Below are 25,744 nucleotides of genomic sequence, written 5' to 3'. Positions count from 1 at the left end.
TGAAAATCAATCATACAAGTTTACTGACTCAACTTGTAAACTGATCTAACAGTCGTCACTCCAAATCATCATTGTAAATCTAAAACCTAAATCAGCTGGGTTTTCTACCATGTTATTAATCTTTAAAGCAAGGATCTTGTTCAAGACTGATATCCACATTAATAAGGGAGTTGCTTTACTTTTAAGTAAAATATTTAAAAGCACATTTTTGATTGAACATGGGTGGTCAGATTGTTTTGGATCCCTAATGTTGGAATCAAAGTGAGGTGCTTGCAGCATTCACACCACAGTTTCAACAATCTCACCAAGCAGATGCCAAGCCCTTGTCCACACAGAGGGAGAGAACATTCAGAATGATGTCTCTGCCCCCTCCCCCTTCCCCAGTAGGCCCAGCAAACTTGTTTGCAGCTTATAAAGAACAGCACCGGCAGATAATGAAAACAGCCCAGTGCCTTGGAAAAAAGCAAGGGAAGGAGAAATGAACGTTAAGGGAATAAGAATAAAATAAGTTACAACAAAAGAGCAACAAAAAGAGTCTCAAGAAAAATGTACGGGCTCGCACCTTATTGTAGTAACCATATGTTATAGCATTGGGGTGAACCCCAGCTTTCTTCATCTCAAACAGAACTCTCACGGCTAGCACTGGCTGCCCATACTGCCCACATAACTGCATCAGAACACGGTAACACACCTAGAGTGGAAAACACAGGTTTCATCAGTAAGAAATCCTCAGGGACATGCACTGAATAAAATATCTCAAATACATTTATTCCCAAAGTTACACAGGTGCCAGCCACATTGTGCAACACTGTCTGGCCACAGTATACATCACCTGAAGGTTTTGGAAGTTTAATTTGTAACATCTGACAGACATCACAAGTGGAAGGAAACAACTGCACCATAGCTTAAAGCTGAGCGTTGTTTCAATAGCAAATTCCTAAACTAAGAGAATTGTAGGTAGTTTAATATTAGATTCAAAGAATCAAGACTGAGAGCACCGCTATTGTAACCCTGCTCTCTCTCAAATGTATTTAGCATTCTTTATCTTCGACATGTAATTTATAAATATGTGGTCAGGATATAGCAGCATATTTATCTCCATCATTGACATTTATTAAGGGCAGGATGACAAGAAATTTGAAACTCACAACAGGAACAAACTTATGGGCCCAAGGCATCCCTCAATGCGCCAGCATGCTTGCGTCACACATTTGGCAACCTAAACAGGAGACACTTCATCTGATGGTTGATCAATGAAAATAAGGGACAGTTTGCCACTTTCTCCAAGGGTGAAAAGCTAGTTATATCTGGCAGTAAAACAGTATTATTGTCTGCCAGTGAGGACACTGCCTTTTGAATCGAAGAATGTGAAAGAAGTGTCAACTACCAGCTCACATACCATTCAAGATTGTAAACCAAACACTCAGGATGCGGGAGACAAAAACCAAGAAAGGAGAGCAAGTTATGCATTAGATGTCCCATAATCATTTAAATCAATCGATAGGAAAAAAAAGTGCTGATTTAAAGTTACACTAAAATTCAACTGGGGTTACTTTGGCAGGGGGAAAACAAAACCAAAACAAGTATTCTTTCTTAAATTTGTATCAAAAGGCAATTGGGGGTAAACAGGAAAGTAGAGGCCGCAATCAGGTCAACCATGATCTTATCAAATGGTGGAACAGGCTTGATGAACCGAATGGCCTATTCCTGCTCCTAACTTGTATGTTTGTAAATGCATTCTTTAATATAACTTCTTTCCTCTCCCACTGATTCATATGGCAATACTATACTGAAGCCACTGTTTGCCACCATGGCACACGTGTCTGTATCCCATACCTCATCAGGTGGCTCCAACTTCTTGACCTGCATTTTTCTCAACACATCATAAGCAGTCCGAAGAGCTCTGACCTTCGAATGACAAACTTTCACATACGCAGGAAGGCAAATGAACCAGAGACCATAGCAGTGACGCAGGAGGCATTTTGACCACATCTGAGGAACTGACGAATAACGCTTTGCGATTTTTTGAGCTGATTTTATTTCCTGAAATGCAGCAGAATATAATGATTAAGATTGTTCAATGAAATGTTTAAGTCAAGTAGGCATTCAAGCTGTTCGCAATTTTAATGTTGCTATTTTAAGTTGAAATTATCACTCTATTTATACATTTATGGCATAAAACACATGCACATCAGACTTTACCCAGTCATACATTTCCACTCTAACAATACTAACCAATCATTCGCATACTTCCAGTGAACTTAAGAGTACTCAATCTTTCATTGTACCAATAGCACATAATAATTTACACATACTGTATGAAGGCATATTCAGGATATAAACATTAGTCATGTTGTACCTGCTTAGTTCTTCTGCCCATTGGGGCTGGACTGTTGGGACAACTATTTTTTGAAGTTAACCTGCTGGCTGGAGTTTTTAATAAACCCATTGGTCTGTCCAGCAGCTCTGGAGTTAACACAGGGAAGCTAGTGTAACTGCAAGAACAGGATCAGGTCAGGATTAATACAATATTAAAGTACAGCAAACACAGTCAACAACGTATCGGCAATTAATTAGCACACCTAATTAAAGCATATTATGCAAAATAAAACTGTTTTCATTGAGCATATACCTAAACTACAATTAAACTTAGAGATAAAAAGAGAAACAGCAAATACTAGAAATATGCAAGAAAAACACAAAACACTGAAAATACACAAGATGTTTGACAGCATCTGCAAGAGAAAAGGCAGGTTAACATTTCAGGGGGAATATGTCGTGAAAAAGGGAAATAGAAAATACTGGCCGCACTCTGCAGGTCAGGGAACGAAAGTGGAGAGAACAGGGAAGTTGATGCTTTGTCTGAGCCCCAAAGGGTACAAAGGCAAAGCATTACATCCTTTGTCCCTTCACAGATACTGCCCAGTCCGCTGAGTGTTTATAACATTTTCTGCTTTCCTCCAAATTTCCAGAAACTGGTTGTTCTTTAGGTTCTGAGAAAGGGTCTTTTATTTTTTAGATTTCACGCACATTCTTTGGTATTCCCAGTATCCAGTTTTCTGTCCTCAGCCAAGGCAACTATAGGGATTACAACTGTTTTAGCACTCCAGATTAGGCAGAGGGGAAAAGAAAATTACTTCAGGTTTTCACCAATTCCTGTAAAGTGGGTGTGTGGGGAGCATCAGATGCACCTCCTTGCAACAGCTGAACTACAAAACATAGCCACTTGGGTGAGCTCAGGGGCACCCAGTCCCTCTGGAATCTTATCCAAATTAAGACAACACTTTCAGAACACAGTTGGATGTTTTTTAAACCTAGTGTTTGCAGTCCAGTACTGACAATTTTCATCATTAAATGGAATCAAAAGTTGAAAATCTGTTTTCAAAGCAAAAACTAAAAACAGAACATTCATGTGAAGCATCTTTAAAAAAACCACAATAGCAGATCTTTTAGGATCACAGTTACATTCTCAGCACAAAAATAGATCTAGTGAGATTGCATAAAAATAACTGGTAGTAGGGGGTGATTATATGGCTGCAGCAAAATCATGATTCTCTAAATTACATTACAAACATGCCAATTTACAAAAACCACTGAATGTAGTAATTAAATTACAGCTTTTAAATTGAAACTTAAAACTATAGATGGTTTTAACTTTGTGTCTGTGTGGAGAGGATGTTGTTCTGATTTCACTAATTTTTGTGCATAGTGTGTCCACACTACCATACTAGTGTGCAATGATGCTCAGAAAAGGACATTAATACTTCATTGAGAATAATGTATAGTTGCATACACTCTATATAGTGTACAAGCTGTTATGATTATCCATAAAAGAAACTGAATTAAAAAATCAAGTTCTATGTATTTCACTTTCTTTTCAAGGGTTTTAGCAAATAATTTGTGCATCTCTCATATTTCAAAACTCAGAGATTTTCGAATCCTCATGATTATTCTGCACCCTAACCTTGCAAGAAAGAATAGAATTTGTATGCGAACCTATATTGAAGGGGATACTCTTCTCCGTTAGGCAGGCTTGGAAGTTCAGGTGGTGTTATGAAAACTGTATGTTCACTTCTGTGAGAGTCGTCCAATTCTATGAGACGCAAGTCATCTGGGCGCTCTGTATCCAACTGATTTAGTACAAAAGGCAGAATTACCATCAAAAGTCACATAGCATACTTTGTTCAAAAGCAGATCCCCTGCATATTAACATTGGTAGGAATTGATGGCAGAGGGGAAAATGAAACAAGGGTTGCAATGGAGCACAATCTGTCAGTTTCACAGTTTCCGCATGTTATGCATCTGGTGTGGCTAAAATATCATTGTCACAACCTCTTGATTCAGGAAGTTGAAGAGACAACTTGGAGTGAGTCTGTAGCGAGAAGTGCCCATTAGCTGTTCAGCAGCTCTTCTCAATAAACTATTAACCTCGCCCCATCCTTGTCAGGTGTGTTACATGAACACAAAACTCTGCTGTCATTCTTTCAGTCATGACAGTTTTTAAAATCCCAATTTCCTGTCCTTTTTCCATATCCCTACACATCTTTTCTTCCCAATTGATGTTGCATTTATGGCCCTTTGTGCCTGTGCGCTTCATTGCCTCATCATCCTTTGCATGAACAAGATTTTTCTATACTTGGTTTTCACTGGCTTAGCTCAAATACGCAGGCAGTGTCCCTTTGTTCTGGGTTCCCCTACTAGAGGGAACAGTCATTTTCTATTCACCTTGTTAATTCTGTTCTTTCGTCATAGAATCATTATTGTGCAGGAAGCCATTCCAGCTCTCTGTAAAACAGTCCAATCAGACCAAATCCTCCACTCTATCCCCACTGCACGTTTATTTCCCTAAAGTATCCAATTTCTTTTTGAAGAAATTGGTAGCGACTTCAAGCATTTTAAGCATCTGTATCAGATCAATCCTCTTCCAGACAATATAACCCAATTGTATCCATTCTGTCATCAGAGCTCAGTCCTTCCACCCTATTGTCCTGATGAACTGTTGCTGGACTTTCTCCTAGGCCTGTACACCCTTCCTGAAGTTGGAAGGCCTTAGGAAGTAGGTGGTATGCCTTTTCTTGCAAAGTCACATTCCATTACCCTTTTGTTTCAGCAACAGGCAGAATAGAAGAAAATATCTGAATTTCTCTCCCAAACATCAGAACTAAGGCCATATCTCTCTGCACTGTAATAAAATAGTTCATTTTATTTTTCAATTGTTTCATATTCAGTGCATAATGCATCAATCTTTTGTGTCAGACTAGCTTACGGTCTTCTGAGTTTATAATTCTGTTTTGTAACGTAGGAATGTACAAACCACCAAAGCAATGTTATCTTCTTTCTTGCAACTAGTTTCTAGAATTTGTAATCAAGTTATGCATTTCATCAGTAGTCATCTACATTGGCGTGTCTGTGCATGTTTATAGAAAAACAATCTCCTTCAACATGACTGCCCAGTTTATAGGCATCATTAAAATTGAGCAGCTCCAGGTCAAGAGCAGCCAATTGGTGGTCTCAAAGTCTCAAATTTATTATGAGGACAAATGTGCTTGATCCCAGGTTCAATGACCATCCCCTTCATGGGCATTATTACTTGGAAAACATTATGAAAATAAACCATTCATAACCAGATTGGCACAAGTTTCCTTTCAAAACCTTGAAATCTTCTCACTGCATTGTGGAATTGGTATTCTTTTTCATGTGTTTGTAAAGGGAGTTGCTGAGGATCTCCAAGTGTTCAATGTACTGTCCCTTCTATACTTATGCCCACTGGAATAAGGCAACGTCAAACTAACAGTGCTTGGGGACTTAATGGTGAGCATTCCATTTGATTTCTTGGAAATGGAATCCAACCCATTCCAGAGGAGAACAAGTTCTAATACTTCATCATGTGATCGCCAATACCCATTTACTTTTGAGTGCATTACACCAACCAGAACTCACCTTCTCATTAAAACTATCGGCACCATTTAACTACACCACATATCAGAGTACATACAGTCTACAGATATATGTTAACAGAGTTTCACTGTACTGCCAGGAAACTTAAAGAAGCATACCCATCAGTGTATATTGTGTGGTGATATATTTTACTTTCTCCCATCTTGAACTGAGAAGATTGTGGAGGGACTTGTTAGAAGTGCTTGGTATGATAAAAGGAACAGCAAAGTAAGTATAGATTTTTTGAACAGCCAGCTAAATTAAAGACAAGTAAAGACAAGTAGCCAGAATGTCAAGATAAAAACTAGATAAATAAAAGGAAGGTGAGGATTCTTTTTAAAACAGATTTATTGAAATGTGACATACAAGAGCTGCAAGTGATTACAGCATTTCGAAAGGCACTGAATAAATCCTTAAAGAATTTGAAAGGATATATGAAACAAAATTGGGAAATGGTATTACATTACAGAGAAAGCAGAAAGATGGGACATTAAAATCTGTCCACTTGAGAGGCTTAGACACAATGCAGGCAAAAAGAGAATAACTTCCTCCCTGACTCAAATTCCTACATCTATATGTACTGGCCTGGTTTCCTTTTTCATCAAATGCTCTCCCCCTCTCTATGAAGAAATAACAGGCCATTACTCGTCAACTCTTTCTCAACTCCTTTTCCTCCCTCCCTCCATCTCCAGTGACAGAATTGGTGATATCTGAAAGTTACAATGTCTTTGGTGGCATTAATGAAGCTTCTTATTTACCATTCCAAGGACATGGCTCAGAGCACCAGACCTGCTGAATTTTGCTCCACCCAAAATCATTTCTAATTTACCAGGTTGTACACCTCAAATGTGGGGAAGCAGGCAAACTGAAAAACAGCAAAGTCAGGAAAGCAGATAAAAGCATGTCTGAAATTATAATTATAGTTGGCAATGAGAGAAAATGGTAATTTAGATTTTCCTTGTCCTCAGCAGTAATACATTACACTGTTAAGAATGAGGGTTTGAAGGGACAGTTTTCAAGCAGGCAGGCAGGTTCAGTTTCTAAAACAATCTCTGTAGAAGATTCCACAGGAATCTGTTCAGTAGTAGCCACTAGGTCTGCAGTGCATTTTAAATAATGTTGTTCCTAAACAAGCAATAACAACATGTATTACAAGCGATAATTACATATCAATAATTTGTAGCACTACATTGGATCAATCCTAGGGCTACTAATTCCTTCATCCACAAACACGATTAAATGTTTCACAAAAATGCTGTGTTTATATAACCACACATCAAAGGGGTGCAGGTCATTTGAAAGCAAACAGAGGGACAGATTTGTTTAATAGTTATGAGGTGTCCAAATGATACTCAGCTCATGTGTGTCACAGGAAACTCTGCAGTGCACATTCCAATACAGCCTTTCATCTGTGTGTTAAGCAGCCACAGCATATGTTTTTGCTTAAGGCCAGATGAAGAAATAAAAGCACAGATATCCACTTGGCTGCCTTCTTAAATTGACTAAACAGATTTTATGTTCATTGGGTTCATTTGTTGGAGTAAAGCATGATTCTGAGCCAGGTCACTGGTTTCTAATACAGCTCTCTGTAGACAATGAAAACCAACCAATAAATCTTACCCCCACCATCTACAGAGGGAAAAAAATACTTGGCTCCAACACAGCAAGATCTCATTAAAAGAATAAAAGTCTACCAACTGACTGGAATGCAATAAAGCTCTACTGTAAAACAAGTCAGAATATTAGCAAGTGAGGCATTTTATTTTTGGCATCAAGAAATGACTAAATGTGCTTTCACAGTTAAAACGAATACAGGGCACATAAGAATACTTATAAAATGGCTGAATTTTTAAAGCATCAAAGAAGCTTCTATTGAGAAGACGAGTGCAGAGGTCATTAGGCTCCTTGGCAATAATCCTTTACAACTAGAGGATGGCAGGTGACCTACTTTTCCCCTTCAATCTTGCCAGAGGTGAAATAACAAAGGTGAGAGAGAGGGGCAGCAAGGGCGAGGGGCGGCGAGGGGGAGAGAGGGGCAGCGGGAGAGAGAGAGAGAGAGAGAGGCAGCGGGAGAGAGAGAGAGAGAGAGGCAGCGGGGGAGAGAGAGAGAGAGAGAGGGAGAGAGAGAGAGGCAGCGGGGGAGAGAGAGAGAGAGGCAGCGGGAGAGAGAGAGGCGCAGTGGGAGAAAGGGAGAGAGAGGGGCAGCGAGAGAGAAAGAGAGGGGCAGCGGGAGAGAGTGAGAGAGAGAGGGGCAGTGAGAGAGAGAGAGGGGCAGCGAGAGAGAGAGAGAGGGGCAGCGAGAGAGAGAGAGGCAGCGGGGGAGGGAGAGGGAGAGAGAGAGAGGGAGAGGGGCAGCGAGAGAGGGAGAGGGGCAGCGAGAGAGGGAGAGGGGCAGCGAGAGAGGGAGAGGGGCAGCGAGAGAGGGAGAGGGGCAGCGAGAGAGGGAGAGGGGCAGCGAGAGAGGGAGAGGGGCAGCGAGAGAGGGAGAGGGGCAGCGAGAGAGGGAGAGGGGCAGCGAGAGAGGGAGAGGGGCAGCGAGAGAGGGAGAGGGGCAGCGAGAGAGGGAGAGGAGCAGCGAGAGAGGGAGAGGAGCAGCGAGAGAGGGAGAGGAGCAGCGAGAGAGAGGGAGAGGAGCAGCGAGAGAGAGAGAGAGGGGCAGCGAGAGAGAGAGAGGGGGTGGCAGCGAGAGAGAGGAGCAGCGAGAGAGAGGGGCAGCGAGAGAGAGGGGCAGCGAGAGAGAGGGGCAGCGAGAGAGAGGGGCAGCGAGAGAGAGAGAGGGGCAGCGAGAGAGAGAGAGGGGCAGCGAGAGAGAGAGAGGGGCAGCGAGAGAGAGAGAGGGGCAGCGAGAGAGAGAGAGGGGCAGCGAGAGAGAGAGAGGGGCAGCGAGAGAGAGAGAGGGGCAGCGAGAGAGAGAGAGGGGCAGCGAGAGAGAGAGAGGGGCAGCGAGAGAGAGAGAGGGGCAGCGAGAGAGAGAGAGGGGCAGCGAGAGAGAGAGAGGGGCAGCGAGAGAGAGAGAGGGGCAGCGAGAGAGAGAGAGGGGCAGCGAGAGAGAGAGAGGGGCAGCGAGAGAGAGAGAGGGGCAGCGAGAGAGAGAGAGAGGGGCAGCGAGAGAGAGAGAGGGGCAGCGAGAGAGAGAGAGGGGCAGCGAGAGAGAGAGAGGGGCAGCGAGAGAGAGAGAGGGGCAGCGAGAGAGAGAGAGGGGCAGCGAGAGAGAGAGAGGGGCAGCGAGAGAGAGAGGGGCAGCGAGAGAGAGAGAGGGGCAGCGAGAGAGAGAGAGGGGCAGCGAGAGAGAGGGGGCAGCGAGAGAGAGAGGGGCAGCGAGAGAGGGGCAGCGAGAGAGAGAGAGGGGCAGCGAGAGAGAGAGAGGGGCAGCGAGAGAGAGAGAGAGGGGCAGCGAGAGAGGGAGGGGGGCAGCGAGAGAGGGAGGGGGGCAGCGAGAGAGGGAGGGGGGCAGCGAGAGAGGGAGAGGGGCAGCAAGAGAGGGAGAGAGGGGCAGCGAGAGAGCGAGAGAGAGGGGCAGCGAGAGAGAGAGAGAGAGGGGCAGTGAGAGAAAGAGGGGGCGGCAGCAAGAGAGAGACAGGGGCAGGGGCGCAATGGCAGAGGGGCAGGCAGGCAGAGAGCGCAAGGCAGAGAGAAAGAGGGAGCGAAGGAGGTGCGGAGGGAGAGAGACGGGCAGAGAGAGAGGGAGAGACGGGCAGAGAGAGAGGGAGAGACGGGCAGAGAGAGAGGGAGAGACGGGCAGAGAGAGAGGGAGAGACGGGCAGAGAGAGAGGGAGAGACGGGCAGAGAGAGAGGGAGAGACGGGCAGAGAGAGAGGGAGAGACGGGCAGAGAGAGAGGGAGAGACGGGCAGAGAGAGAGGGAGAGACGGGCAGAGAGAGAGGGAGAGACGGGCAGAGAGAGAGGGAGAGACGGGCAGAGAGAGAGAGAGGGGCAGCGAGAGAGAGAGAGGGGCAGCGAGAGAGAGAGGGGCAGCGAGAGAGAGAGAGGGGCAGCGAGAGAGAGAGAGGGGCAGCGAGAGAGAGAGAGACGGGCAGAGAGAGAGGGAGAGACGGGCAGAGAGAGAGGGAGAGACGGGCAGAGAGAGAGGGAGAGACGGGCAGAGAGAGAGGGAGAGACGGGCAGAGAGAGAGGGAGAGACGGGCAGAGAGAGAGGGAGAGACGGGCAGAGAGAGAGGGAGAGACGGGCAGAGAAAATGGGAGAAAGCCATTTAAGGAATGCTATTTTTTCTCCTTGATAATTACCTACCAACATAACCATACAATTTAAAGCTGTGCATTTCTATGATTTCAGTCGCTGGTCACAGAATGGAGAATGATAGTTATCCTGTTTTTCATTAAAAATCAAATTTCTGGATTCAGACATCACCTGAATAGTGTAAACAATCAGGAATTGCAGGCTCAGTTCGTTTTAGACGCAAAATCTATAGGATTAGATGAAGTGGAGTGGGATGAAGATAATCAGAATATAGGAATAGGAGCAGAAGACGACCATACAGCCTGTTGAACTTAATCCGCCATTCAATATGATTCGGCTGATCTTCGGCTTCAACTCCACTTTCCCACCTGCTCCCCATATCTTTTGATTCCCTGAGAGACCATAAATCGGTCAGTCCTGGTCTTAGATATATTTAATGAGGGCACATCCACAACCCTCCAGGAGAGGGAATTTAAAAGATTCACAGCCCTTTGAGTGAAGAAGTTTCTCCTCATCTTAGTCCTAAATGATCAACTCCTTATCTTGAAACTATGCCCCCTTGTTCGAGACTCACCAGCCAAGGGAAACAACCTCTTAGTAACTACCCTGTCAAGCCCCTGCATAATCTTGAATGTTTCAATATGATCACCTCTTATTCTTCTAAACTCCAGAGAATATAGACCCAATTTACTCAACCTCTCATCATTGGACAATCTTCTCCTCTCAGGAAACAACCTAGTGAACCTTTGCTGTACTGCCTCCAATCATGTGGAGCATAAAAACCAGCACCAATCAATTGGATTGAATGGCCTGTTTCTACACTATACACGCAATGTAAATTACACTACTTAATTCTATCACGGATGAATGTGTGCATCTTAATAGTTGGAACAGAATGAGAGCAATTAGATCATGCATAAGCGTAGCTAAAAAGAAGAAAATGCTCAGTTTAAACAAGGTCTGCAAGTGCTGGGCTGCATGTCAGTTAACAGCATATGATGGAGTCACTATTCCAGTGGTGAGTTGGGAATGGGATGGAATCTCACCACTCACCTAGTAAAGTGCAGTCACACAACTTGGACCCATCTCGGACAAAACCATTAGCTTGGTCAGCACCCTGTACTGAACTTAATATCCACTCTACCTATTACCAGCACACTGTGGTTACAAACAAGGGAAACAAGGGATGTCATCTAATAAACAGGAAATGCTTTGGTAGACTAATACTTATAATGGTGCACTTTGGACAGGAGTTATTCCCCTGGTCTTACCTGATTGGCAATCATTCCACCATTGGCAGCCATGCCTCCAGCTCCCAAAGCCTAAGCTCTTGTTTTTCTTCTCTAAATTTTTCCACCTCTCTTTTCTCCTTTAAGATGCTTCTTAAACCTATCTCTTTGACCAAGCCATTGGTCATCTGCCCCATTATCTCATGTAGCTCAGTGTCAAATTTCATTTGATAACATTCCTGTGAAGCACCGTGAAACATTTTCCTACATTAAAATTGCTCGATAAATATAAGTTTTTGTTGTTACCCTTTATACCATAGCCAAAATGTTACCAAGTATTATTCAAAAAGCAAATTGTAGAAGAAATGTAGAAACATATGTATTGTTGGTAATGTACTGAGCTACCAGGTGGTATGATGCCAGGGATCTGCCAGACAGGTTCTGATCATACAGTTAGTGGGATAGGCAATATTCTGATGTTGTCATTTTGCCAACTTTCCCATTGGAGGACAGAAGGAGGTGGGAAGAAGAAACTTGGTGTTTTTATGCACTTTCACATGTATGTTTATTGCATGACAATAAGACAATATGTGGAGGAAAGCAGTACATTAGTTGCCTATGTCAAGCCTTTGTTTATGTCTCTTGTGACATGGTGGAATAACTGACACAGTCTTATTGCTCAGCATCCAGCTTCTAGATTGCAACAATTTTGGAAAGGATGCAACACATCTGGTCCTGACATTCAGCCAAGCAAGACTACATCATGTGAAGGCCAGCAGCTGTATTTCATATAATTTGCATGTCAAATTTTTTTTTTTCTCATTTTAATGCAGAGTAAAAACTGTGGCACAATAAAAACTGGTACAATAAAATACCTCTGTACTTTCAGCACAAGGCTACCCAGTTGATTCATGTTCCAGTAAGATAAAGTGTCTACTTAGATTTAAGACCTTTTCCCTCTCCTCATTCTGTTAATTTCTTTTGCCAGTGTTCTGTTTCACAGTTACCCTTTGGTATCTCTCCCAAGTCGTGATGTGATTTTGGACAGTGAATCACAGAATCTCACAGTGCAGAAGAGGCCCTTCGGCCCATCGAGTCTGCACCAACACGTGAGAAACACCTGACCTACCTACCTAATCTCATTTACCAGCACTTGGCCCATAGCCTTGAATGTTATGACGTGCCAAGTGCTCATCCAGGTACTTTTTAAAGGATGTGAGGCAACCCAGCTCCACCACACTCCCAGGCAGCGCATTCCAGACCATCACCACTCTCTGGGTAAAAAAGTTTTTCCTCACATCCCTCCTAAACCTCCTGCCCCTCACCTTGAACTTATGTCCCCTCGTGATTGACCCTTCAACTAAGGGGAACAGCGGCTCCCTATCCACCCTGTCCATGCCCCTCATAATCTTGTACACCTCGAACAGGTCGTCCCTCAGTCTTCTCTGCTCCAACAAAAACAACTCAAGTCTATCCAACCTCTCCTCATAACTTAAATGTTTCATCCCAGGCAACATCCTGGTGAATCTCCTCTGCACCTCTTCCAGTGCAATCACATCCTTCCTATAATGTGGCGACCAGAACTGCACACAGTACTCCAGCTGTGGCCTCACCAAGGTTCTATACAACTCCAACATGACGTTCCTATTTTTGTAATCCATGCCTCGATTGATAAAGGCACGTGTCCCAAATGCCTTTTTCACCAGCCCACTAACATGCCCTTCCACCTTCAGAGATCTATGGACACACACGCCAAGGTCCCTTTGTTCTTCAGAACTTCCTGGTGTCATGCAGTTCATTGAATACTTTCTTGTCAAATTACTCCTTCCAAAGTGTATCACCTCACACTTTTCAGGGTTAAATTCCATCCGCCACTTATCTGCCCATTTGACCATCCCGTCTATATCTTCCTGTAGCCCAAGACACTCAACCTCACTGTTAACCACCCGGCCAATCTTTGTGTCATCCACAAACTTACTAATCCTACCCCCCACATAGTCATCTATGTTGTTTATATAAATGATGAATAATAGGGGACCCAGCACAGATCCCTGTGGTATGCCACTGGACACTGGCTTCCAGTCACTAAAGCATCCTTCTGTCATCACCCTTTTCCTCCTACAACTAAGCCAATTTTGAATCCATGTTATCATATTACCGTGTATCCCATGTGCATTTGCCTTCTTTATAAGTCTCCCATGTGGGACCTTGTCAAAGGCTTTGCTGAAATCCATATAAACTACATCAACTGCACTACCCTCATCTACACACCTGGTCACCTATTTGTCCACTTTGGGAAGCGGCCTATCAGACCCAGGCTCTATCCTGTCCTCATCTGACAACCACATACAGACATTTCGAGGGAGGACACTGGCAAGCAATCAAGACCTTTTCATCCCTATAGCCCAAACCTGATTGTAACAGCCTTATCATTGCCTTGATGATAACTTAAAAAAAAATGCATAGCAAATCTTTCATCTCTGTGGTCTGCATGAGACATCCACCCATGGTCTTAATCATCTGAACCATTGGGAGAGCTAATCCTGACACTGATCCTACTAACAGTATCAATTTAGCAGAGACCACAAAACATTTGCAGTGAAATTAGTATCTTTATTCCAACAGTGGTCCTTTAAACCCCCCTCCTATCCTTCCCATGTCATACGCATCCCATTCTTTTCATCCCTCTCATATTATCCCCATGTCATTTTCCATCACACCCCTTCTCCCTATGCCAACACCATCCTGTCACTCACATGCCATACTATCCCAATCTCTTATTCCACACCACCCAGGTCGTCGCTCAGGCCCCTCCCATGGAGCTCCCCCTCTCTCCCATAGTGACCCCGCCATTCCCCTCTATGCCATCTGCTCCTTCCCGCAACCCTTCCTCCCATGACATTCCACCTCCCTCTTGCTCCCATGCCTTTCCTCCACCCCCCAATACAGAGCAACAGTGGAGGCCAAGGCCTTGTCTGTGATGCTGGGGAGCAGCGGAGGTCGGGGGCCAGTAACCTTGGTGCATACGCCTGGCTCGGCCCATCAACTCAATCCACTGATCAGTCAAAAAATCCAGACGCAAACTCTGTATTATTATTATTATTGATTGGCTTAGTTTGTAACATGCACATTTCAGAATCAGAGCTTGCAGGTTCAATCCTCTCCCTTAGTTTCAATACATAACCTAGGCTAACATGTCGATGCAGCCTTGGCTCAATCATAGTGCTCTCACCATTTCACAAGAGTGTGGATTGAAGTCCCAATTCAGAGGTTTCCAGCACTGAACAAGCTGCTGTTGAAACGAAACTGAGACAGTCAGTGCCTGCTTTGGGCTATTGAATGCAAAACCATCCTAAGCATTTTCTCTCTTCAACTTTATTCATTATAATTTGGAGGGTGGCAAGGATGAAAGAAACAGTATATAAATGTTGTTGTCAGTAAAGAATATAAATACGTAATGGAGAAATTGAAATGAAATGCCTGAATATGCTGACTTAACATAACAGATCTAAACACACACTGGTTATGTTACTGTTATAATCAAGCACAACCTTTTACTCCATGGAAAAAAATCATAGATGCTTCTAACTGTGAAAAAAACCTTATGTGGCTTTTTATCTCTAAACAATGCTGTCACCTTCAGATGTCTGCAGTGTGGGGAAGCACAGACTGGTTTGTAAGGCTATCCTTAAATAATGCTGAAGTGTCCAGCATGGCACTTGAATTAGATACCGTAGCACGTTTAACAATCCATTAGGCCATATTTGAATAAAATATACAAAGACAGTTGTCAGACTCTGACACACACAGATAATAGACCTGTCCAATGGGATTTAGTAACCTTGATTCCCAGTTTCAGTGTTGACCTACTTTACTCACTGAAATACAAACTGCATCTATTCACAATAGGCTCTCCTCAAAGAATGATACAATTCTGGCCACTTGCTAGGGTGGCCCATTAATCTTCCAACATACCATGACATGCTAGAGCTTAGACTTGCTCCCTTAATGCTTCACACAGTAAATTCCTGGGCCTTGCTAATATAATTAAAAGGAGTCAAAGAAACAAGAGGCTAGGCTTGCTTCCACAAGAATGTTTAGAAGAGTCATTCTCAGCTATTTTGACAAAGGACCTGGAGTAGGTGAGGCTGTTACAATTTAGGCTCACTGCATACCTTTTCTCACACTCAGTGCAAAGGACATGCTTTCTGTGAATGAAAATATGATTGTTTGCATGAAATAATCTAAGAGGTAATTTGCTCTGAGACAATGAATAAATCCTTAATCCTGCTGGCCGGGTCAATAGAAAAATAACAGTATGACTCATTCTCCTGGTCACTCAGGTTGACAGTTTACACACTGATAAGACTGCAAATCCTGGGCTATAAATTGTGATTCGGATTTATTAAGAAGTAACATTAAACAGAAGATAGACAAAATAAAGATTAAACTGGGGTTTTGTGTTTTTTTGCCTCACCCAGGAAATGACATGGCTTCTGGGGTGGGGATTGTATGAACGTGTATTCACAAGACATCATACTGTAACTATATGGGGTAGGCTGGATGAACCAGTATAAATAAATGGCTGGAAAGACACCATAAAATAATCAATTGAGCAAGTGAGTAGTACACCTGATCCAACGGCTAACAATAAATAAATTTGTCGCTGGAGCACAAATTTATTCATTAGATTATCCTGCTTTAATTAATGCATTTTCCGCATAATTTCCCTTAATGTATGTGAAAGGTGCATGTATAAAATTAAACTATATCCCACTGTGCAAGCCTGGTATGGAAACAGCCAAAATGAAATGTGTCCAGTATCCAAATCACACATTTATCTTATTAGTGGTGATGGTCTTGATATCCTGTGTTCATTGACACAGGATATCAACCCATATATAGCAGTTTGCACATGCAAACACGTAAATCACATGGAAGAATATTGTCACAAGGAACAGATACTTCATCCTGCAACTCCACAGATAACATTAATGTTGATCACTGCTGACTGCACCAGATGTCTCAGAGAAAAGGGTCAAAAAGTCCCTGACAGAATGCTTCATCCAGCAGGTTTCCAAATGGGTTACATCACAGATGGATCACAGAAATCAACTAAACAAGTTTGAAATCCTGATCAATTAGTAATTTAGCTATCATTCACTCATTTAAGAAAAACAGTAATGTAACAAGGGTCTAGATTTCAAGTAACATAAAACACAAAGGGCACAACATTAGGGTATCATGAGAGTATGGATCAAAGTTGGGTACATAGAATTTGAAACTTAAAGATAGCCTTTGACAAATTCAATTTTTAGATAAGTGTTTTGTCTAAAATTACATAAAAGTGCAAGTGGAGATAGCTGTGCAACATCAGCAGAACCCCCATAATGATATATTATATCAAAGTCTGCATGTTGCGTGCTTAATTAAGTAAAAAATTAAACATTTGTGCATTCGGCGATTTTAGGCCAAACTCTATAATGTTTTACAGTTTTATCTGAATTCACGTTTGATCCCAAAATTATCACCTCAGTTGTATAGAATCTTTTAACCAAATCTAGGATCCTGTGGTAAATTATTCTCCATTTAAGATTTAATTGATGTATTAGAATCCCAAATCTATGCGGTCTCCACCAGCACGTAGCATGAGTGGCCCAATTTCACCCATTTAAAACAGAAACTCCACCCTCACATTTAATTACTCTGTAGAAAGGGCAAGCAGCCAGCTCCCAAGCATCTGCTAATCCCAGTCTAGAATCAACCAGAAAGATTCAACTTAACCTCACCATCAAATCTGCATCCTTCCTTAGAGTGGAGTAGCTCATATTTGCTCTCTGCTGCTCTCCCTTCATCACTGACAATTGAGCTCAATTAGGGAATTCGCATTTGCGGAATCATGAGCACTACCTTGTATCCCAATACTCAATGCCATGGTGCATCAACTCATTATTCTATCAGTCCTACCTCACAACACAGTACTGGGTTGCTTCTGAAATGAAGAATAATTTTTACTCTTATTTAGGCTGCAGATATATTTTTGCAAGAATAAAAGTCTATTTTTATTGGGTCAGGTGCTACTTCAATAAACAATAAAGCGGCTGATCTTGTCAGTGCAAACTCATGGGAATTCAACCAACCAGTTTGTGTTGAATAAAAGTAGTAAGCAATGATTTTCTTTAGTTTACGCTGCATTCGAAAAAATCTAACAGGCACTTTTTCCGTTCTTTCTTTAAAGGGAACTCGCACAACTCACATAAAATAAATATAATCATCAACGCCACTCAAAAAAGTCTTCTTGCCTCATGCTGCGGTTAGACACGGTTCACTGCTTGGTATTCTGCCCTAATAAACTGTTGCTAATAAAATGGAAACAACTAAGATAATTTTGCTCAAAAATAATGAAGGAATTGAATAAAAAAGCCAAAGGCGGTTACTACTTTGCATATAAATAATCATAATCAACTTCCAAAAATGCATGTCACAGCTCTTTGTCAGAAGAGCATCTTTATTGCAAATGCTTGTCTATTGAATCTATTGAGCATCCATATGCAAGAAATACTTTCTGCTGGTTCTATGGCCTCAAGGTGCATTTACACACACACACGCCCAGGGAGTGAACCACTTCCAGTGTCGGCAGTATGGGAAGCAGTTTACTCACTCCACTTGCCGCTGCAGCATCAGTATGCTTATTTGCCAGAAGAAACTCACTCAACAGGGATTTTGCAAGGGAAGAGTTTGTATTAATACTATTGGCAATTACATTGTTAAGGTTTAATGGCATTTACATTGTTAAACAAGTGATGGGTATTTGTGCACCTATAAATGGGGATAACTAGGACACTGGGGGAAGGAGTGTTGACTCTGTACTAAGACAATAAACTCTCTCTACAAGGAAAGAACTGGCTCTTATCCGTGTAACAGTTTGGAACATCCCTAGGGTTTGATGAAACAAACATGTGGCAGCTGTTTGTGACTCCGTTGTGGAGACGATTGAAGAATGACCGGATAGAGATTTTTAAAATTATGAAGGAGTTTAATAGGGTAGATGTAAATAAGATGCTTGCATTTTTGGGGGAGGTTGATACTCAGTGCCATAAATAGAATGGCAGAATTGCTAACAGCACAGAAGGAAGCCAATCGGCCTATCGTGTCCATGTCAGCTGTCTGCAAGAGCAACTCAACTAGTCCCCTGGCCACGTAGACATACAGTATTTTCTCTTCAGGTGCTTATCCAATTCCCCTTTGAAAGCCATGATTGAATCTACCTCCACCATACTCTCAGGCATCACATTCCAGATCATAACCACTCGCTGCATAAAAAAACTCTCATGTCACCATTAGCTCTTTTGTCAATCTCCTTAAATGGGTGTCCTCTGGTTCTCGACCTTCTGCCAACGAGAACACTTTCTCCCTAATTACTCTGTCTAGACCCCTCATGATTTTGAGCACCTCTATCAAATCTCCTCTCAACCTTCTCTTTGGTGAACAACAGGGTAGATATTGAGAAGATGGTTGCCTGGGGAATCTATAACGGGGGGTGCGCAATCTCAAGGTAAAGAGACGATCATTTAGGGTGCAGATGAGGAGTAATTTCTCCGCTCAAAGAGTTGCGAATATTTGGAATTCTCTACCCAGAGGGTTGTGGATGTGCCATCATTGAACATAATTAAGGCTGAGACAGACAGATTTTTGGTCTCTCGGGGCATCAAGGAATATGGGAAGCAGGTTGGAAAGCGGGGTGCTTATATAAGGTATTCACAAATAAATCCAATAAGTAATTCAGGAAAAATGTCTCTGCCTAGAGAGTGGTGGAGCTTGCTACCACAAGGTGTAGTTGAGGTAAATAGCATAAATGTATTTAAGAGGAAGCTAGATAACTACATGAGGGAGAATGGAATAGAAGGGTATGCTGATTATATGAAGTAGAATGGGAGAAGGATCTACTGGTGCATAAACATCGGCATAGACCAGTTGTGCCACATGACCTGTTTCTATCTTTCTTCAGTTCTGATGAAAGGTCATTTTGACCCAAAATATCGACTCTGTTTCTCTCCACCACATGCTGCCTGATCGGCTGAGTATTTCCAGCATTTTTTTTTTTTTATTACAGACTTCCTAAAGTTGGACACAAGAATCTGCAGGCACTTTTAATTTCAGAATCCTGCCCATAGAACAATTAGTTTCCTCTCATTGACCAAACCACCTGGATTATTTATGAACTGCCTGAAACCGATCAAATATTTAAACAGCTTTTGGTTCATCAAAAAGAAACTTGAAAATTCACAGGTTAACACTGAGCTCTCTTTAAAATAGACTTACTTTGTCCACACAATCATCAAAGAATGCCAGACTTGCATCCTTGTCACTCACAAAGGAACACTCCTCAATGAATCGAATAAACATCTGGGTTTTTGTCATCAATGAGTAAAACTTCTGGTGAGAACGGTCCCGGCTCTTCAGGAAACCTATAAAGATTGACACGAAGTTACAAAACTTTTTTTTTAAAAAAATCCTCTCAATGGAATGTGATCCCAAAATATGGGAGTAGTCCTGATTATATGGCAAGGTGACCCCTTCGTTTAATGCAACCAAGGCCACTGGCTTTTGAATTTCCTATGAAAATGGAACTGCAAAATGTACTAACAGAATTTGACATTTTTAGCCATCATAACCTGTCATCCGAACAAAATCCTTGGAAATATTTTCAAAAGTCAACAGCAAGACACAAGTGGCAAAAATGATTTAAATCTTTAATTTGTCACGGCATTTGTTTCTTTCTGTCCTAGTACCTTTGGGATGTCAATACTGGATTCACTCATAGGAGTAATTGGGTCAACTTACTATTTATAAATTGCAATTTAGACACCAGTTTGATATTATAGCACAATTCGAATGTCATTTTAAAAAGCAGGCAATTAATGCTTTTGAGTTTAAGTAATTTATTACGCAGGTAATAGCGTGTCTAACGCTTTTTAAAGGAGGCACCTAACTTGAAAATTGCCAAGTCAAATTCACAGACATTAGTCTCTATTTTCTACTATTTGTAACCACCTTGAAGATCAAAGAGGGAGCTTGCATCTGTTGCTTTCTCAGACGGAGCCTCTGTGATGGGTAGAAGGTAAGTTCTGTAGCCCTTCAGAATGGAAGCCATGAATCGGAGGAAAGCTTCTTGTATCTCCATTTCCAGCACCTGCATCCTCTTACCAAAGTTCAAATCATGATCATTCATTGATAACTCCATTAAAGCTTCCTCTCTGGGTCTTTGATGCACTGGAAGGGAATAAATTTAATTTTACATTTAAATGATTACTATAAAATGCATTGTGGTGGACAAATGTGTTAGTTTTAAAGTTATTTTAAAATTATTTTTGAAGTCCTTTTTGAAAGAATAAACTTAAATTTGGAGATTTTATTTTCCAATTCCTCCCCCAACCACAGGCTCTGACTCATGGTGGTGTACACAGGAGCCTCTCTAGTCTCTTTCCCAAATGGTCATTTTCCATTTGTAAACTTAGATATTAGATGTTGGCAAATTACTTGACTGTGGAAGACACCATATCTGATCCTGCTGTGTTATGCTGTAAATTATGTAGAATACAAAGAAAAGGGATGGAAACAGAATCAGTGTAAACAGAATCAGGTAACAGCTAACATCAGCATAGGAATGATGGAATATATGGCCTCTTTTTAATTATGATTGGACAGACTTTACAGCAAGATTCACTGGGCATCTGATCTTTACCCTTCTTAGTCCAGGAGTGAAAAAATTGTGGAGCACCATATATTATACCAGTTGACATCAGCAAACTGAGCACAAACTGGGAATAAAATTTGGAGGCATTTAAGCTTGAGGGGCCTCCCACCTGCCTTAACCAACGGAGATGTCAGAGGAATTTTGTAGAGATTTTTTCCAATTTTTATGTACAATATATTCAGGACGTTTTGCAATGTTTGGTCCCAATAAAAACAGGTATCAAGTTCTACACTGCTCCACGTGATTTGAAAGGAACTGGCAGCTCTGATCAAGGAGGACATTTTTGAACGGATGAACAAATTTCAACACTGCACAGTTCAAAACATACTTACTCTCTGCCAGCTGCTCATAAATGTTGTTCAAAGAGTTGATCAGATTTTTAGAAGCTTTCTTTGGAAGCGTTTTCCACGTAAGGGTTTTTCTATCATCAGTTCTGAAACAACAATCTTATTTTAAATTCAAATCTTGAGTTCAAATATGCGGCAAATGCATTTGGAAATTAGAAAAAAAAAATCTCAATATAGTTTTCATTATCAGCGAAAAATAAATTGTATTGTAAGTAGCACGCATGACTGAGTCAATTTAACAAAACAAGATACTGCTCTAAATTGTAATTCAGCATACACGCTGATGAATCAGCTGTTAGCCGGAGACATTTGAACCATCAATTAATGTTGACAGGTATTGTTTCTTCCTTCATGCGTTAATCTGGAGTTTTAGCTCACAACACTGTTAGAGACCACTACCAGTAAGTATCATTAATTTACTTTATAAGCAAGTAAATTAAGTCTGGAATAAACAACAGGTCACCTTTCTGTGAAATCAAGCTGGTCAATAAAGTGATCAATCAGAAGCAGTAATAATTATTATTTTAGACAAGCAATGCACAGGTGTCATGCCGTAATGACAAATGTTTCCCAGTGGAGATGCTACAGTGCCACCGATGAGAGATGGGTATAGTTACACCATTAAAGCTTGCATAGGCATTTCCATTATAAATGTAAACAGAGAAATTTATGATGGAAAAGAAAAAATAGGACTGAAGATATGACTGAAATGGTGACCGATTTACATCCACATGCCTTGGTCTAAATATCTCCAGCCTCACTAGAGGACTACACAAGGTCGTAACTCGAATTACTTTATCACAGGAGGTCATCTAGTTACCGCTTAAAAGTTCACCTTATTGTGAGACAGAGTTGTTCAAAATGTGGACAATCCATTTGCTGCAGTTCCTTTTTCCAACTCATTTGCCACTCATTGGCACAGTTTATATTCTAATTGTAATCAAAATCTTACTGAGAAATGGTGTTTGTATCCAGGTCCACACAGCTTACATCACTTGGAGGATCATACAGGTCAAAGTAGCGAGAATCAACCCCTACGATGAAAGGGCAAGGGGCACTAAGAACATCTGCCAGAGCCAACGGGCATAGAGGAATGTATGGACATGGCCAATGGAATGGAAATATCATCTGCATATAAAAGAGTCACAATAAAGTCAACATACTTGCTGATAAATGTTTAATTGCTTTCCTCAATGGCTGTATAAGTGCATCACAAGCTCAGCTAAGGCTAAATCATTACCAAGAGTCTCGGTATTTTTTCACAACCTGACAGAAAGCATCCAAAGTCTTACCAACTTTTGAAATCCAGAAATCATACAATTTTTGTTCCTGGAAGTACAACTTTGTGCTAGAACTTTTATTTTGTGAGCAGAAATATAAAGAGTGAAATCTTATGCTTCTTGGCTGAAATTTCTCCTGTAATATGCAAGTGCTAATTTTATCACATAGTCAAAAGAATCAACACATCTAAGGATAGGGTCAGAATAATTCACCATGTCCAGTAATTTTACTCAAAAAATTTCTTCAAACTTGCCAATACACATTTTTTTAAGTTTTAAGAGGTATAGCGATATCCTTTTAACCTATATAAAGCAGGTTGGACTTAATTTATAATTTCAAGGCAGTAATAAAAACCAGCTGCTGCTGCAGTGAACAGCTGCATATTACAAGTCTTTACTAGTTCAATAATGGTTTTCCACATTATAGTTGATCCCTCTAGTCTCTCATGACATCTCAGATATTATGACCCCAACTAGAACTTGCAAGGCTGTACAAAGTTCCATCACTCAAAGAGGCACACTGCACCAAGGACCAACACAGACAAGGTAATGCTACTAACACTCACATTAGACCTTCACCCTAAAGCCAGGAATATAAAATCTGTTGCAGCTGCACCTCAACATTCCTTATGGATACACAGAATCTGTACCCAAGCCCAAAGACTAAGTTTTAACATCACACTCTTATGCATGCAAAATTTTCTTCAATACACTCTTAATTGTTTGGAATACTATCCTTTTCAGGTATAAAAAACAGTTCAAAGTGGGTTACTGAAGATATTTCTATGGATCCAGATATTCCCCCTCCTTATCTCAGCAGAAAACTCGCCAAAGTCTGTTTTTCCAATTCCACAAGACATCGGTCTTCATTACACTTGCCTTTTATTACTGCCTTGCTACACCACAATGTATAAAATCCTAATTATGGCTTTCACACTAATAAATCAATCACTTAAAGCAATCCCCTAATAATATTTCCACTTTTTAATGCATTGTATAGCTCCAGCAGCCAATGTTATAAAGAGGGAGTCTCTACTGTAGCTTTCTATATTGCTGGGATTTTGAATTTCATAATGCAACACTTCATATACACTGAACAGGTATCCTTTCAACTTAAAGATTAAATGCCACCATCATGCCTTTAAAAATAGCATTTTAAATTAATTGCAATTAGTGTCAACTTCTTGTCTTATTTTTGTTGGGTTTTAAAACAATATTTTTCTTTAAGCAGTGGTTTTCTGGCAATACTGTCACAGATTAGCTGAAAGGAAATACTGAAGCTAACTGCACCAGCTGAGTTAACATCAATAGAGAAAACCCAGGGGTGCTTTGGTGATATTATTTCAACCTTGTGCATGTTAATTCTGCTGTTTTGCACTGTCAAGCTCAGCAATTTCTCCCTGCCAGTTCCCTGGATCTTATGATTTAGGATTTGTTGTTTCAGCCAACTTCAAGTAAATCCAAAAAAAACTAATAATCTAACGTTAGCATAATTCTTTGTAAAAGAGAGGCCATATTGTAAGCGTATAAGCGAATAACTTGATAGTTTCCATGGACTCCAGAAATATATTTCAGTCAAAGCCAATTGAAGTGGATTGAAGCCAGCAGAAAGTGCCAAATTAATATCTTTTCACCCAAAGTGTTTGCAACTGTTGAACCAATATCTCCATTTTGAGGAGCGTTATAGGCCATCTCAAGCGCTGCAAGTACTTCCAAGTCACCAGGCTTAATCATAGGACAGCTCTAAAGACAAGGTTAGTAGTGTTGGCAAATTAAATTTAAAACTTTTTAATTGAATTTGACCATTCCCCAATCCTTCTCCATCCCCACATGAATCTCCCAACAGTGTAAAATCCGGCAGGATATCACTCTCTTCCATTTCGTTCTGATGATGCATTACTAAATTGGTAATTTTCAAAGCATGAAGCCTGTTATTGAAACAGCATTTGTCGGCTGATGAGCTGCACTTGTTTCAATTTATTCCTATCATCCCCAATGGATGTAAAAGTTATTGAATCCTTAGGTATTAGCAAACCTAGCTACTTCCTGCTCACCATGGAATGCAGGTTGATTTCACAACTGTTGCAAATAGTGCAACTGCTTCAATGGTAGTTCACATCAACTGTTCCCATACTTATCTCGCTGTTGTGGTCACACAAGAAATTACATCAAAATCTTTGGTATTTGAGGGAAATAATGTGCGGTTTATAGGGAAAAGTCTGTTCACAATAGTGGGAAGTTGTGCATTGTTTCACAGTCAGAAACACAGACAGAAATGGAAAGGAAGAGCTTCTCAAAAGCGCAGTTGTAAAGGCAAAATAGAACTGAGGAGTAACAGAGACCAGAAGGTCCCAGGTGTGATTTCCAGTCTGTGCTTAGTTTCCTGATCAGGTGGTAAGGGTCAGAGTGCTAGAACTGGCCTCAACAGTCCAGGAGGAAACCAACAAGGATCCAACTCTCAAAAGCTACGCAGTGATTTGAAGCAAAATGGCATTGCGTGACTAGGTTAATTGATTTGGTATTGTGATGACTGCTGTAACAATTCTATTTGCTAATTGCCAAATTATAATCAATTTTTCAAAACCGATTCTAATTTACACAAAGACTTTGTGTTTTGCGCATTCATCTAATTCTACTTCTTAGCGTTCACATAAATTCGCATTTACAGGTAATTTTGGTAGGGTTGATTCAGCCAAAGTAGAACTAAATTAAAATCACACTAGTTTCAAAGAGGGAGAAAAAGCACACACAAAAATATAAATGAAACTCCAGCTTTGCAAACCTCCCAGAAAGAATCTTTCAAAAGGCTAAGCTTAATACTCACAGAGACAAGTGCTTCAGCCACACTAGTCAATACAGCTGGCCGGAGAGAGTGAATAAGAATCTTGTGTTCAGTTACTGCATACAGCAGCAGACTTACTGCTTTCTCTGGGCCCAGATTCTGCAGCAAAGTAGTGAAACTGCCACCGCTGAAAAGGAAGAGGACAGATACCATCA

The 25,744-nt window shown here is 41.3% G+C and overlaps 1 protein-coding gene across 5 annotated transcripts in view; it reads right to left on the bottom strand.

Moving 5' to 3' along the window:
- The window catches only part of dennd4a (DENN/MADD domain containing 4A), a 155,838-nt gene that overhangs the window by 54,513 nt on the left and 75,581 nt on the right, over positions 1 to 25,744 (bottom strand). For all 5 annotated transcript variants that reach the window (XM_078530153.1, XM_078530156.1, XM_078530157.1 and 2 more), the window contains 9 exons: positions 25,572 to 25,716; positions 22,420 to 22,595; positions 21,453 to 21,553; positions 20,418 to 20,636; positions 19,686 to 19,831; positions 3,997 to 4,130; positions 2,360 to 2,495; positions 1,837 to 2,043; positions 563 to 691 (listed from right to left, as the gene is read on the bottom strand). In XM_078530153.1, coding sequence (XP_078386279.1) covers positions 563 to 691; positions 1,837 to 2,043; positions 2,360 to 2,495; positions 3,997 to 4,130; positions 19,686 to 19,831; positions 20,418 to 20,636; positions 21,453 to 21,553; positions 22,420 to 22,595; positions 25,572 to 25,716 — 1,393 coding nt within the window. The remainder of the gene's footprint in view (positions 1 to 562; positions 692 to 1,836; positions 2,044 to 2,359; positions 2,496 to 3,996; positions 4,131 to 19,685; positions 19,832 to 20,417; positions 20,637 to 21,452; positions 21,554 to 22,419; positions 22,596 to 25,571; positions 25,717 to 25,744) is intronic.

Source organism: Cetorhinus maximus, chromosome 26, assembly GCF_964194155.1.
Source record: "Cetorhinus maximus chromosome 26, sCetMax3.hap1.1, whole genome shotgun sequence".
NCBI classification, from domain to species: Eukaryota; Metazoa; Chordata; class Chondrichthyes; order Lamniformes; family Cetorhinidae; genus Cetorhinus; species Cetorhinus maximus.
The sequence above is the reverse complement of the archived record's forward strand: the minus strand, read 5'-3'. Positions and strand labels throughout refer to the sequence as shown.